This window comes from Zeus faber, assembly GCF_960531495.2.
Source record: "Zeus faber genome assembly, chromosome: 4".
Taxonomy (NCBI): Eukaryota; Metazoa; Chordata; class Actinopteri; order Zeiformes; family Zeidae; genus Zeus; species Zeus faber.
In genome coordinates, this window is record NC_137191.1 from 11,030,407 (window position 1) to 11,044,280 (window position 13,874).

The window sequence follows — 13,874 nt, forward strand, 5'->3', positions numbered from 1 at the left end:
AGAGACAGGTTTGCATTAATTTATTTTGTTGCTTTGCCTCCATAACCGGGATTTTTAATGAAATCCCGCTGTGATGGTTTTAGGACAAGCGGTAGCGGACAATGATGTAACAGTAAGGAAGCCCTTGGTTTCAGGTGGATAGAAAGACAGGCACAGAGACACGGAAAACATAGGTCCCGACACGTTCAACAAAAATATCCATTTAAAATGGAGGACAAATTCACATAAAAGACGGTTCTAAATGACATTTACAGATGAGGAAACAATACAGACGTTGTCTTTAACTTGAAAACAAAACAACACGTCCACAAATGCGTTCAATTAAAATGCACTTTTAAAAATGGACTTTTGCAAACATTAATCTTGACATTATGAACACTGAGGTCAGTTTTTACACTTATTAAGGCAAAAGAACACAAACAGATAAACACAGGCAAAGTAAAAATATAAATTAAAGACTTGCATAATAAGGGATTACCGCAATGGGTGCTTTAACATTAGCAGTTCAAATGTTACTCATTGCTTTGTTTTGCTGAATTAGACGTTTAAAAAGGACACCTGTACTTTCATACGCTCCGCAATGGTATTTTCTAAACCCATTGCTCCTAATCTCTATACCTTACATTCAAAATATTTCTTGAGAACTTTCCTTTCAGCTGCACATAAAAATACAGATGATCCTTTCACTCAAAGTCTTTGTTTGTATATGTATAAAATACATGGGACACCGTGTAAAATCACCACATGATTGTGCTCCAAGTCTGCCAAATATATGGGGAAAAAACCAGGGAACCACAAACAAAAGTGAACTAGCAGCAGGTAGTGCTTCCATTGGTGATAAAGCATTTCATGACAATTAATATTTTTGGAACCAACACATCTCAAATCCTTTTCACATGGTTCCACCTTAAAAAGTACCGGGACTTAAAAATCGACTGTCCAATCTCAATTTTGAGGACCAGGCCGTTCAAAACAACAATGGTCACTTTTAGCAGACTAGGAGACAAAAATAAGTCTCTCCCAGAAAGACTCATGAACATCAGTCTGGTGTTTTTTTGTTTTTTTGAATTAACATGTCCAGTGAATAGACGTCCTTCTCAGAGAGGCATTGTTCTTATTTGCGTTTGCTTGGGTAAATGCTCTTCAACAGGACAACGGGATCGACTTCTGTTCAGTTCAAAACCTCTTAAGCTCTTATAGCAATTTAGCTGTTATCGCATCTTTTAAAAAACACGCAAGGCAACTGAAAATATAAAAAGTCAAGGTTATCTTTGATATCACGGACTGGCTTGTTAAAATAAAATTAAAATCTGGCATGGTTCTGTCATCGTTCACGCCTCCCTCCGTGTCCTTAGCTCTTGTCCTTGTGCGGGCTCTGGCTCTGGCTCGGGCTCTGGCTCTTGGTCGGCTCCCCCTTGTGGCTCAGTCGCTTCAACACCTTCATGGGTTTGAACTTGGCCCCTTTCTTCTTCTTCTCCTCGCTCTCCGGCTCCTTGTGGAAATCTTGTGCCAGACGACAGAAGAAAACAAGAGTCAGCGTCACGGTGGACACGGTGGACTGAAGGGAAGGCGTGAGATTTTAAGAGTGTCATTGTGGAACGGTAGGACAGCTCCTGGCGAGGGAAGCTGGAATCCCTTAATTAATCCCCAATTTAATTGGGGGGCTTGGAGAGGCTCGGTACAATGCTCCTCTCTACAGTGCAGCTCATTGACTGAACTCTTGACTCTAAAAACCCAGACGACAACACATTTAGGAAACTCAAAGGACGATGGTTCACCATTTTGCTGGTACAACCTTCATGTGGCATGGGTTCAAGCAGATCATCTCATCCAGACGGTCTTATTTTTGGGGGAGGTAATCCAGATTGTATCCAGATAAACTTTATCTGCATCGCATTTGGAACCGGAAATACATCTTCGGGTATCCAGATCTATAAGATATTGCCGTTTTTAGTTTTTTTTCGGAGAATGCCAATTAGCACCCGTGGATTTCCTGCATTTAGCCCTCAAACTCCACAATGGGTGTCAGTAACTCACCTAAAAGTTATTTTGTTGTCAGATGCATTTATGCAGCAACAAGGAATTTTACTAAAATCTTGTGAATTCCCATTCCGGGTCAAGACAGCATCAGTCTTACCCTTCTTCTTAAGCATAGCTGCCATCAACTTATCCTCCTCTTCATCCCTGTGACAAAAAAGACATGAGATGAGTTTAGATAAAAGAGATGATTCATAGATATAAAACATCTCTATTGTTAGGGCGCCCGAGCGACAGAAGCAGACCGCAGCTGCGTGACGGAGACGCACCTCTGCCGGTCCTGGTCCATGCTGTTGATGATTTGGTTGCGCTGTTCGATGATGGTAACCAGGTTGTCCATCAGCTCCTTCTCTCGTCTCTTGTCCTCCTCGCTCCACTCTTTCTCTGCGCAGGGCGGTGGAAGGAATGCAGATCAGCCGGCGTTGGCGTGTCGGGGTGGTGTTATGATGGAAGTGTTTTCACTCGCGCTCTAGTAAGTCTACTGACAGGGTTGTCAACCTGCCGCCATTAAAGGAACGGCTCTCTCACGACGCCTATTGACTGGGAAGTATACATTTATAACTCGCTTCACATTACAGCAATGCATCCAATTTGTAAAATATCCAATTGTTTTGTTTAATTTTGGAAGTCACTCGTTTTGTTCACAATACATTTAGCTTAACACAGATTTGGATGAACATAAACCTCAATGGGCTTGGTCCCCCCTCCCCCACTCTGTGCAGACCCGAGTACCAGCAGTGCTCCGTGTTTTGGGATTCAGTTCATTTTTATCTAAAACACCACGCTCAGACGCACCTGGCTTGTTGAGGAGACACCTCAGCTCGTACTCAACATCCGCCTGCCTCTCCTCCAGGTTCTGCTGCTTGGCTCTGCGGCAGAAAGCGTGCGGCCCGTTACAAACTGCCAAGCTCTCTGTCGCTTATGCATGCGCACGCTCACGTATGATCATATCGCTGTGAAGCATGGACGCTGATACGTACGTGTAGACCAGCTCGGCTTCCCGTCTGACCAGAAGGTGTTTATCGTGGATGAGGGTGAACCACTCGACCAACAGCTGCTCCTCCTCTTCATCTGAAAACACAGCGAAATAAGGCACATTCTGATGGTTGTTATCTCTTTATGAATCTCTATAAATCTTTAAAAAAATATTTAAAATATGCAATTTCTGAATGGTTGTGTGTTTTTGAAATAAATTACAGTAGCCCATGGGGACAGTTTGGTGAATTAAATGTATAATATAAAACATTGGCAAATGGAAAAAGTTGTCTATATTTCGGAGGAAAATTTGACCTGGCGATATCAATATTTTAATACAAACGGCGATATTAATCTTACTGGTCACATTTATCAATATTAAAAATGAGCGTGAAACCTCCTGAAACTAGATCTCTGCTCGTGAAGTAAGTGCCATGTTACCATTGGGGTTGTCTCTGAGTTTCCTCTCCAGCTCCACCCCTCTCTGCTCCAGCTCATCCAGCTGCATCTCCAACTGGCTCATCTCCCCGTGGATGTCTTCTGCTGGGATGTACTCGTCCGACTGCACCTAGAAGGGCGAGCAGGTGACAAACGGATAAGCATGAACAAAGTGCAGTCAAGATAAAAACAATTTGCTAAACCCTGAGATTCTGTATTTTTGACCGTTCAAGCATTGAGGCTGCTTTTGTGAATAAACAATGAACTGAACTGATCAAAAAGTCGTCAGTTAAAAAATTCTCAAAAACTGCTACTACCTTGGTCGTGTAATTGCATGATATAGAGAAGGCCGAGTGAAAGCTTACAGAGCCAAATGAGGAAAGCACCAGCATAATAGTACCTATTGAATAAATAAAAAGAGGTTGCATGCTAGCGTATGATGCATGTTCTCTTGATGCATCAAGTTAGAACCTCTATAAATCAATGAATGAAAAGCATTGATTTAATATAACTGAAACGACGAGCTCTAAACTTACCTTGCGCTTGATGAGTGGGAAGCCGTGTCCTGGAGCCGGGGGCCTGGCAGGGCGGGGCCCCCGTGGTGGTCTGGTTTTAGACGTAGCATGGAAGGGAGAGGCTTTCCTGTTGAACGGATTTTCCTTACAGATTCGCTAAAGAGAGAGAAGGTTCGACGTTAACGCGTGTAAATCATAGGCGTTTCATTCTTTTCACAGCTCCTGTCTGCGTTTTCCAATACCCGGGTTTTGGGTTTACCTTGTTGCTAGTTGAGGCGGCCCCCGAGGCGAGAGGACTAGGGGTCATCGGGGGTCGCGGTGGAGGAGCCCTCTGGGATTTGGCAGAAGCACTGCGGTTGGTCTGCGGGGTGGCCGGGGCGGAGTTGGTGTTGGGCGGCGTGGGGGGAGGGGAGGGGCTGGGGGAGAGGCGGGGGAGGCGCTCGGCGGAGCGGGAGGAAGGGGCGGAGTCACAGGGCCCGCAGATGGAGGGCTCGGAGACGCTCTTGGTGAAGGGGTGCTCCTGGGCGGTCTGGGAAGAGCTGTAGTCCGACCCAGAGGAGAGGCTCTCGACGCTGAGAGCTGGAGAGGGAGAGCAAGAGGAAGGCTGAGAGTGTGGGAGAACTGAGGAAGGCAAAAACAAGAGAATCAGAACAGAAAGAGGAAAAAGGTGGGGGGTAGGGGGGTAGAATAAGAGTCAAATAGAAGGTGGGTGGAGGAAAGAGTGAGATCACAATGAACCGTTACAGTAGTTAAAACAACGGGACAAAGCTGCGTGACCCAAGAAATCAACCGAGGGCAAAAGACGTGTTCCTATTATCTTGTATTTCCTTATGATCCGCATTTGCTGGCTGTTTCATTTCTGAACCTATGGAAATAATATGTTGCAAACAGACCGAGACCGGCGACGTCTCACTGACCTTGGTTGGAGGAGGGCGCTTGTGGAGTGCGGGGCGCGGGACGTTTCTTGCCCTTGGAGCTCCCGGGGCTGGCGGAGCGCGACGAGCGACCTCCACTAGGGGGAGCCTCTCCGCCCGGGGCCTCCTCCGCCCGTTTGATGCTGTACCATGGGTGGTTGGCAGCCACTACGGCTGGAGCCGCACCTTCCCCGGCGCTCTCCTCCTCGTCCAGCTCGTCGTCCTCGTCGAACGGATTGGCGGGCGGAGGAGGGGGCGTACCGGGTCGAGAACCCCCCCCCTTGAGCGAACACAGAGAGCCTGCGTTGGGAGGTGTTGCCAGGCCAGCTGGCGGAGGGGGAGGGGCCTGCTTCTTCTTGGTTTCTGATTGGACCAGGGCAAGCCAGGGTGGGTCTTTGGGTTTAGGGGTGTCACTTGATAGGCTGGAGACACTAAGACACACAGAAGGGTTTGGGTGTCACACGGGGGGAGACTCACAATGCAGACGAATGGAAACAAAACGATACAGTGCACTCTGAACGGAGAACATAAAATGGCTGAAATGTGATAAAAGGGAATGAAATGGGCTGGAGCGGGTTTCAAAGGAACCGTTCGACCGGAATGTAGGGTACCTCCCAGGAGAGTGGGATCTTTCTCGTGGTTTGGGAGGAATCAGGGGCTTCCGTTGTTGTCCTGCGATTCCAAGAGAGGAAAAAATTTAAACAAAACGCTATTGCATCTCACATGCTCAATCGTTCATTCATCTTTATTGCCGCACTCCACACCAACCGTTGACTGCAGGGCTGTCTGCCGGGCGCGGCGGGCGGACCCGGGGCGCGGGCCGAGGGGGAGGTGTGGGCTCGACAGCTCTGCGTGGCGCCGGCACAGGGCGACTGCTACCGCATGGATGACTGACGGGGGTTGGAGGACGATCGCTGTTAGCGCTCTCTTTGGCAGGTGTTTGAATTCCTCCCCCTCTCCCTTCCTCTTCCTCTTCCTCTTCATCATTCTCTTCAAACGGGTTGGGAGGCGTCTTTTCCTGTCCCTCCAAGCTGCCCTCCTCCTCATCGCCTTTGACTAAAGAGTCTGTGGTTTGGTTGTTTGAAACGGGAGTGGCTGTGGCAGAGTCACTGGCAGGAGTGTTGTGTTCCACTGTGATGACATTTGGGAGAGGAGTCTTTTCCGGGTCCTTCTCAGAGGGCGGAGCTTGGTGTGGCGAGGCTCGGCCAATCCTGGCCGACGGAACTTCTGCTAGCGGCTCGCTCGGGTCCGGTCCTCCATTCTGAGTGGCTGAAGTAATTGGCCGTGTAAAGTGATGCGTGCAGATTAAAGAGCCAGACTCATTTCCTATTTTGTAGGAACCAGGAAGCAGTGTGCGGCAACATTCTCTGCACCTGAGGAAAGGATGAGGAGGGAAAACATTTTTTTAGTCGTTGACGATTTAAATTAATCAAACCTACAAGACCTCGGAATTCCTGATATAAAAGTTTGTGAACCCCCTGTGAAAATCAAGTTCAAGGCTTGTGCTGCTTTTACACGAATCATCTCAAATCTTTGATGTGCTTTTTTGTTTTGCTTCAGTGGGAATTTCTATCAGATATACATTTCAAGTCTGATTTATTATTTATTTATGAATTATTAGTCAATGCTTAAATAAAATCAGAACAATTGATAAGACCAAGGTGGCTGGCAAGTTTCCGTTTAACACTATCACAATACGTTTTGTTCTTATTTTATCTTTGCTCCCATATTCACCTGAAGCAGTTGCGGTGGTACAGCTTGCCGTCCACCAGAAACCTCTGCACCAGATGGACGTGCTTCTGGCAAGCAGTGCAGGTGCTGCTGAGGGTGCTGCGTTTGAACGTCATGTCCGCCTCAACACCTGCCTGAGCTGGCTGGCTCTGCTAGCATAAGCGGCCAAGTTCACAGTGGAGGGGAGGGGGAGCCAATGGGGAAAATGGGGACGGAGGGAGATGGAGAGGTTGTAGGAGGGGGAGATCAAACACTGAGTCAGGATTCGAGGACGTGGATTCTTCATTCTACTCAGCTAGTTATCGGCTATCTTCACTCGGTCGCTGTGTTGTCTACCGCTCATTGATGGATGTGTTTTGATATGCACTTGTTTGTGTAAAAACATATTTGACTTTTTCCCAAATGAATATATCTTGAATAAAAATTGTTGTGTTAGTTAAATTAAAAACATCTACAGTTCCAATTAGAAGTTATATATTTTAGAAGATTCTGCGAGAAATTCAGTGGTCCTCATTTATAGCGATTAAAACAAATGGTGTTAGCAGCAGGGGTTTCCACAGGCGTGGCACACACAGTGTTAGGAAGGTAAAAACAATTGTAACGTATTTGTATATACAATGGTTAAAAGATTAAAAAAAAAAAAAAAAAAAAAGGGCTGACCTAACTATTTAGCTCTAACCCACTAGCCCAACTCCCTTGTGCTACTGCCGAGGCTCAGGAACAGAGAGTGGAGGGGGGATTAGAGGCGAAGAGGGGGCAGAATGGGAGGAAGAGGGAGAGGAATGGATTTCCATCTGAAAAGGGGATTGGACGTTGAGGAGGAGGAGGAGGATGATGATGCCGGTATGTGACAAGTATAGGACGAAGGACAGAAGTTGAAGAAGGCATGCGAAAAAGAAAAGTAGAGAAAGGATACAAAGGCTATCTTTATAGACTTGGTCTACCTTAGTTATTTTGTTATAGCATGCTGTACAAAACAAAAGCCGCAAAGATATGCAACTTTTATCACTGTTATACTTAAATGGTACATTACATGCATTACAAGGGGTTTGGGGTATAATATGCCCCAACATTGCATGCAAATACAGTAAATATCTTAATCTAATAATGAGACTTAAGTCCAAAAAAAAAAAACACTAGAAAAAATCTAATGAGGGATGTTTATGAACAAATCCAATCAAACTTAGTCAGCATAAAATTATACATCTCAAACATTTCTTTGAAGTAATATTCAAGCCAAATGTCAATATCCTTCATCTTTAAGGTAGAGAAGAAATACCTACCTAATCACTAACCTCAAGTAACAAATCTGTGTTAGATACCTTATTTGTACTGACTAAAAGCTCATAGCAGAACACAGACAGTAAGGTACTATGCCACCCCACTAGTTTTCTCTGTCATGCAGGACCGGACAACGAAATGATGCAGCTCGTAGCTCACAATGTGGCTCAAGGTTAAAAGGTGGAATTCCTTCACACCTACGTAGCCATGCTGCTGGCTGATGATGCAATGCCGCGAAGTTTACGTCTTACCTCAGGCTCAACCACTTTGTCTTCCAGAGGGGGCATTAGCCTTTTCTGGGCTGGCTCACTCTGTCCTGTAGCGGCTGGCCTCTTCATGCAGGGAGGGTTTGCTGCAGTGCAGAATGTCATAAATGAGAACTAGTGTTTTTTGTTTTTTTTTCCTGGGTGTAATCCAAGGCTAGGATGAAGGAAGCATTGCGTCTGATATAAGTAGTTAAGGCAAAATCAGGTCTACTTATGATAGCCATAATGACATAATTTGAAATCATGTAAAACAGATATAGGGACAAATAACTTGAAGGGTTGTAAATCTAGTGGGCCTGAAAAATGCTCTCATTGGCTGTTCAATGGTGTGAAATCCAGTTGAGTGTACCGTGCCCACCTTCAGACTTGTTGGTAAAGAAGTTGTAGTACTGGGAGACATAGGTGATGATGCTGAGCCGGTCAGGCACGTTCATGGACACCATGTCTTCTGGGTCCAGTAGTGCTGGAATTCCAAGCTGAGTCTCAGCCACCTCAAATGCCTAAAAGAGGCAGACAGGTATAAAGGGTGGGTCTGGTAGAAAGGGTAGCCAGAAGGATGGGGCCACTAGAGAGGTCCAATTAGTCAATGTGTGGACAGGTTAAATAATTACTTTAATGTCTCTGAGAGGAACATTTCCATCTGTACCCAACCCATGTGCAGGGTCCATTGATCAGCAGAGACATGATACCCTTGATAATTGACTTGAATAATTACCTGCTTCAAATACACGGGAATTTCGCTCATAATGAAAGGGTACTTTGAGGCTGATCTTAAATCTTAAATGTTAAACTAATCATGAGAGGGTAAGGCTATATATATATATATACACACACACACACACACACACACACACACACACACACACACACACACACACACACACACACACACACACACACACACACACACACACACACACACACACACACACACACACATATATATATATATATATATATATAAATAAATAAATAAATAAATAAATAAATACATAAAATGGAGGCGAGTAATAACAAAGCCGATAGAGATGTTCAGCCAACAGGAATCATTGTGTGACCTGGATGTCAGTGCCACCGGTTTTAGTCAATGCGAAAACATTCCACATAGATTCCATTGAAGGATATATTTATTATGAAATGTATTTCTTTATAAAATAAATGAATAAAAACGAATCCAGCTGAATGTTTGCATTTAAGAAACGCCCGTAAAGACGTTGATATAACCTCACACAATAGCCTTCACCAAATAGACCGAATCAGGATAAGTCTGCAAGCACAGTTGGTAAAGGAATTAACAGTATGGGATTGATCGGTCAGCGAAGGTGTGGGAACCTATGTCAACGTCTACAAACTCACATTTCAACAAGGCAGTTGTGCGTTCTCTCTCTCTGCATATTTTGCTTGTGGATTAGCTTCTCAGACTTAGTTCTGTGGCTACAGTGAATTACTCGCTCTGTGTAGAGAAGCCTGAAAGGCAGCCAGGAAAGCTGGGAGCCTGTCTCTGCTGTTACCACCAGCTGCTCTTCTCTACACTCAAAGCTGTTGGTTGAAAATAATGTAAATAGCAGCAGAGATGCCAAAGCTTAGCTCAAACTGAGTAGGACGGAATTCCCATTTCCCTCCTTTTTAAAAAAACATTACTGCATGGATTTGACAAACTAAACCTAGCTAGGAAACATAAAGAGACATGAAGACATGCTTCTTAGCAAGCTACAGTGGTGGGCTAAACCACTTTCCCTCCAAGTAGGGAAGGAAGGGACTGACTCGCCACACCTAATCATTTATTTATCTGGGCATAGAAATATGAGCATGAGATCATTTTGATCCCGACCCAGTACATCAAGTTGACTTACCAGTCGGTTGTTCTCGTAGACGTTCTCCTTTGATAGTGAGTTAAAATCTCTGCAATGTCAGGACACAATAATCAAGTGACAGGAAACAAACAGATCCAAATAAATAAAGAATCAATACAAATCATTAAATAAGGGTGTGTGTGTGTGTGTGTGTTTGTAAATCAGGTGGTCCCACAGCTTAAATCAATTAAATCTCAGTAGTATGCGCTATGTCTTGTGATGAAACTGTCAGTGGTACGTCACGTGCAAAACCATGTAACCTGCTGTGCTGACCTCGTTTCACTATCACCGATCAACCGACCCGGGTGTGTGAGAGTAGTCAAGCTGCACTACCTAACCTCACTAGCAGATAGAACACGTCCATAAAACAAATAAGCAGGACGTTTTGGGACAACCTGCTGGGATAAATGGACCTTCTTAAGCAAATGGAGTAATGGCTTAATAATTACAAGGTGGCTGTTCTGGAGCCTGTGGGGAAGAGAACAAGGCTCTGAGCTGTAAACATCCTGCTGTAAAACTGGAACGTCTAGTAGACATTTCGCTTGTGTAGAGGGGAGAGGTACACACTGGGAAATGTGTGAAGTAGCAACTACCTTGTAGATTTGTGTGTTTACTGGATGGTAGAATGGAAATGAAAACCACAGCCCTCAGAGCGAAAACCTCCCTGGATGAATAGTGTGGTGAAACACACAAAGTGACCTCTGTCCTCCTAATCTATCACCCATGGGAATAAATGCACTCAGCAGAAGAACTGGATATCAAGATCTTGCCACTATTACCACCATGTCAGGGCCCACTACGCCAAAACAACTAAAGCCAAAATTTTAGATGACCAACTTGGGAGTGCTGTCCATAACTCTTGCTACCGAGGCAAGTTTCGGACCTGACTAAGCGATGGTGCCAGGTGGTGTGAATAAAGGAGAGAAGTGTGCGAACTGTAAACCTAATCCGTTATGACTCACTCTCAGTTTTATTTTTGGAGAGGTGACTGCCAAGGAACAGTGTCTGACTGTGTGTGTGTGTGTGTGTGTGTGTGTGTGTGTGTTTGTGTTTGTGTGTATTTAGTGTCCAACCGCTATATGATCGGAGCCAAAAGAGACTGGTAACCACTGCGCAGACATTTTAGTTTGTCACAATATGGTCAGACGGGAAAAAAGTGTGTGCCTTTGCCCAACAATGTCGAGAGAAGTGGAAGTTGCTGATCTGATGGCACAGTCGGCTGAATTCTTACATTAGGTCCAAAAGCAAAGAGGATAGCAAAATTGTGAGGGCATTGTGAAAGGCACCAGAATGAATTCAAGCATATAAGTGAGGGTAGTGTTTTAAGACCTTTACAGAAAGGTAGTTGGAAATAAAAGTTTGTAATACATTTGTTGTGATTGTGGAATAGACAGGAGCTAGTGTTCTTTTATTACACCGATGTGTTTGTGTCGTTCTAAGTCACCGCAAGTCACCGCGGGGCCGACAAGGACAAATAGGCTGTAAGAGATACTCCACCCGTGGAGATCAGTTGCTGCATGAATGCCATCCCATAGTAATAACACAGACTACAGTGAGTGCACATTTGCAGTGCAGTGCTGCGATGGCCCGGTGTGCAGCTTTAGAGCTTAATGTGTTGTGACAGGCAGAGGTCCCAGCTACAGATTAGCCTGACAGACTGTTCATCTGCATCACAGCGAGTTGGGGCCAGTGAAACTACCGAGGAGACAGGAGAGGGAGGCCTGCCAAGACACAATGCTAGGCGGGTATTTTTACCCACACACACTTTAAACTTCATTTCTGTGATGGGAAATAGTTCTGGTAGAATCCATTTCCCCGGCCATTTTAATACTTACACAGTTAACTGTAAATAGCAATTCAGGGCAGTTGCAAACATCTCCATCGGCAAGTATCGCCATGGACTATGGATGTTTCCCCCCCCCAATTGCGTGACTGTTATGATATCGATGATTAAACGATTTTGATCCCGTGTCAAGTGAGAAACACACTTGTTTTAAACGTTAATCGATTAAAACGCTGAGACTTTTCACAATATCCTACAGGGAGTCACCCTCCCCGTCATCAGCCACTTGAATCCACTCTCCGACTCGTCACTGTTCAAGTGTGGACACGCTGGTCAACACATCCGCTGTCTTCCGGCCACGGGGAACTCATCATCAACCAACACAGAATCAGTCCTTTCATTCATCCAGTTTGAGAGGGAACATTGATACCGCCCGCCTGCCCTGCCCTGCCCTGCCCTGCCCTGCCCTGCCCTGCCCTCCATGAAATCAATGCCAACGTGACTGGTGTTGATTAGGTTCATGTGGCACAGGCGCGTCCTGCTTGTTTAGTTGCTAGGCCTACTCAATGTGACCCGGCTACCCCAGTAAAGGCGCCCGAGCTGGTGAAACACAACAAACACCAGGAAATTTAGACAAAAAGAAGCAAAATTGTTTTGACTCACATCAGATCCGGTCTGTATCTGTGTATTATGGCGCAGAACGCCAGACCGTCCCGAAAAGAAGTGGACATGTTCTTGATCTCCACGCCGGTGTAGTCTTCACACTGGATCCGACACCACTCCTGCAGAGCCTTCAGGGAGCCCATCATGTCGACTAATAAACAGTCCCCTTGTACCGGGAAATGGTCGCTGTCGTCTCGTTTTTTTTTAAGGTCAGTAGCATGAGGAGACGGCTCGAGTCCTTGGAACTCCGCGAGCGGCGGAGGAGGCGGCGGCGGCAGACAACACCCGAAGCCTACGGTGCATTCATCGGCAGCCAATGAGTCACGCTAACCTCTAGCATCGCTGGCTCCCGGTCCTCAGATAACTTTTATAGCCGTACCGTCCACAGTTCGCGTGGCCGTCGCGGCGAGGAAAAAAAAACAACGCGAGGGGACGGCGCCCTCTGGTTTACCCGAGCGGTCGGGCGAGGCTAACCCGGAGAACAAGTTCACGTCGGAGTGTTGACGTTACGCGGGCTAGCTTGTAGTGCTGAGGGGTTCGATTGGTTTTTTTCAGATCCGGTTCTTGACGACTCGCTCTGTCAAAAAAAAAAAAAAAAAAGAGTCGCTCGGTTTTTACGACTCTTCGTTCGCTATAACGCCCGGTAAGCAACAAGCAACAAACAACAAACAAACAACAACAACAAACAATGAATTCCGTTCAAATAGGGAACGCGAAGCCGACGACGCAAGCCGCCACGTTCGGGAAATCATTGACTGCGAACGCCGCTCGGCCTTTTCAAATTGAAAGACGGTCTGGAAGTCTTGTTGCGGTGAAGCCCCGCCACAGAAAACCGTGCAACCATCCTGTGTGAAACCGACCTCGACCCCCCCCCCCTTCCCCCGTCTCTGCACACTTGGTGTATTTTAACTTTCTCTACGCGATCGGAATAAAAGATGGCGTCCAAGTCCATAGCAACCCATGGCAACCGTCAACCGTCACACGCTTTGTCGTCGATTTCGGTGGAAGGAAGCAAACTCCGGAAACACCCTGCGACGACGCTTCTTTCAAAGTTCTTTATTTTTCGCAGAGAAACGCAAAGCGTCCATCGCACAACAAGCTGCTTCTGTCAAAACGGTACGTTTCGGGTGCGGGGTGTGAACGTGTAAATCGGTCACATTCAACATGTTACACTTCCATCTCCAGTTTGCGACTCAAAAGTTTGCATCGCCGAGGGGAAACCCGAGAAGCGTTTGGTCGCCCGGCGGCAGTTATCCAGCCGTGAGCGAAATGAACGGACGGCCGACTCCCGGCTCACTCGAAACGAACGGATCCGTTCGCGAGTCTCGCTCCACTACCAGCGTGGAGCGTCCGCACTCCGCGGCGCAGCTAGATGTCATCCCCCCCCCCGCCCCCTCCCCGGCGACGCCGTTCCGACG

At 46.2% G+C, this 13,874-nt stretch overlaps 1 protein-coding gene across 3 annotated transcripts; it reads right to left on the minus strand.

The window, feature by feature from the left end:
* Positions 1 to 5: 5 nt before the first annotated feature.
* On the minus strand, positions 6 to 13,283 carry micall1a (MICAL-like 1a). 3 transcript variants are annotated; one of them, XM_079998860.1, is made up of 16 exons: positions 12,457 to 13,283; positions 10,011 to 10,059; positions 8,516 to 8,657; positions 8,143 to 8,243; positions 6,614 to 6,759; positions 5,648 to 6,252; positions 5,491 to 5,551; positions 4,883 to 5,310; positions 4,225 to 4,586; positions 3,987 to 4,121; positions 3,454 to 3,580; positions 3,018 to 3,108; positions 2,833 to 2,906; positions 2,307 to 2,421; positions 2,138 to 2,184; positions 6 to 1,503 (listed from the first exon to the last, which is right to left on the minus strand). In XM_079998860.1, exons 1-16 carry the CDS (start codon positions 12,600 to 12,602, stop codon positions 1,352 to 1,354), a joined length of 2,781 nt encoding a protein of 926 aa, XP_079854986.1. In that variant the 5' UTR covers positions 12,603 to 13,283; the 3' UTR covers positions 6 to 1,351. The 3 variants fall into 3 exon arrangements, with proteins under 3 accessions (XP_079854986.1, XP_079854987.1, XP_079854985.1); XM_079998861.1 differs by having other exon boundaries at positions 4,225 to 4,544; positions 6,614 to 6,762; XM_079998859.1 differs by having other exon boundaries at positions 6,614 to 6,762.
* Positions 13,284 to 13,874: the final 591 nt, after the last annotated feature.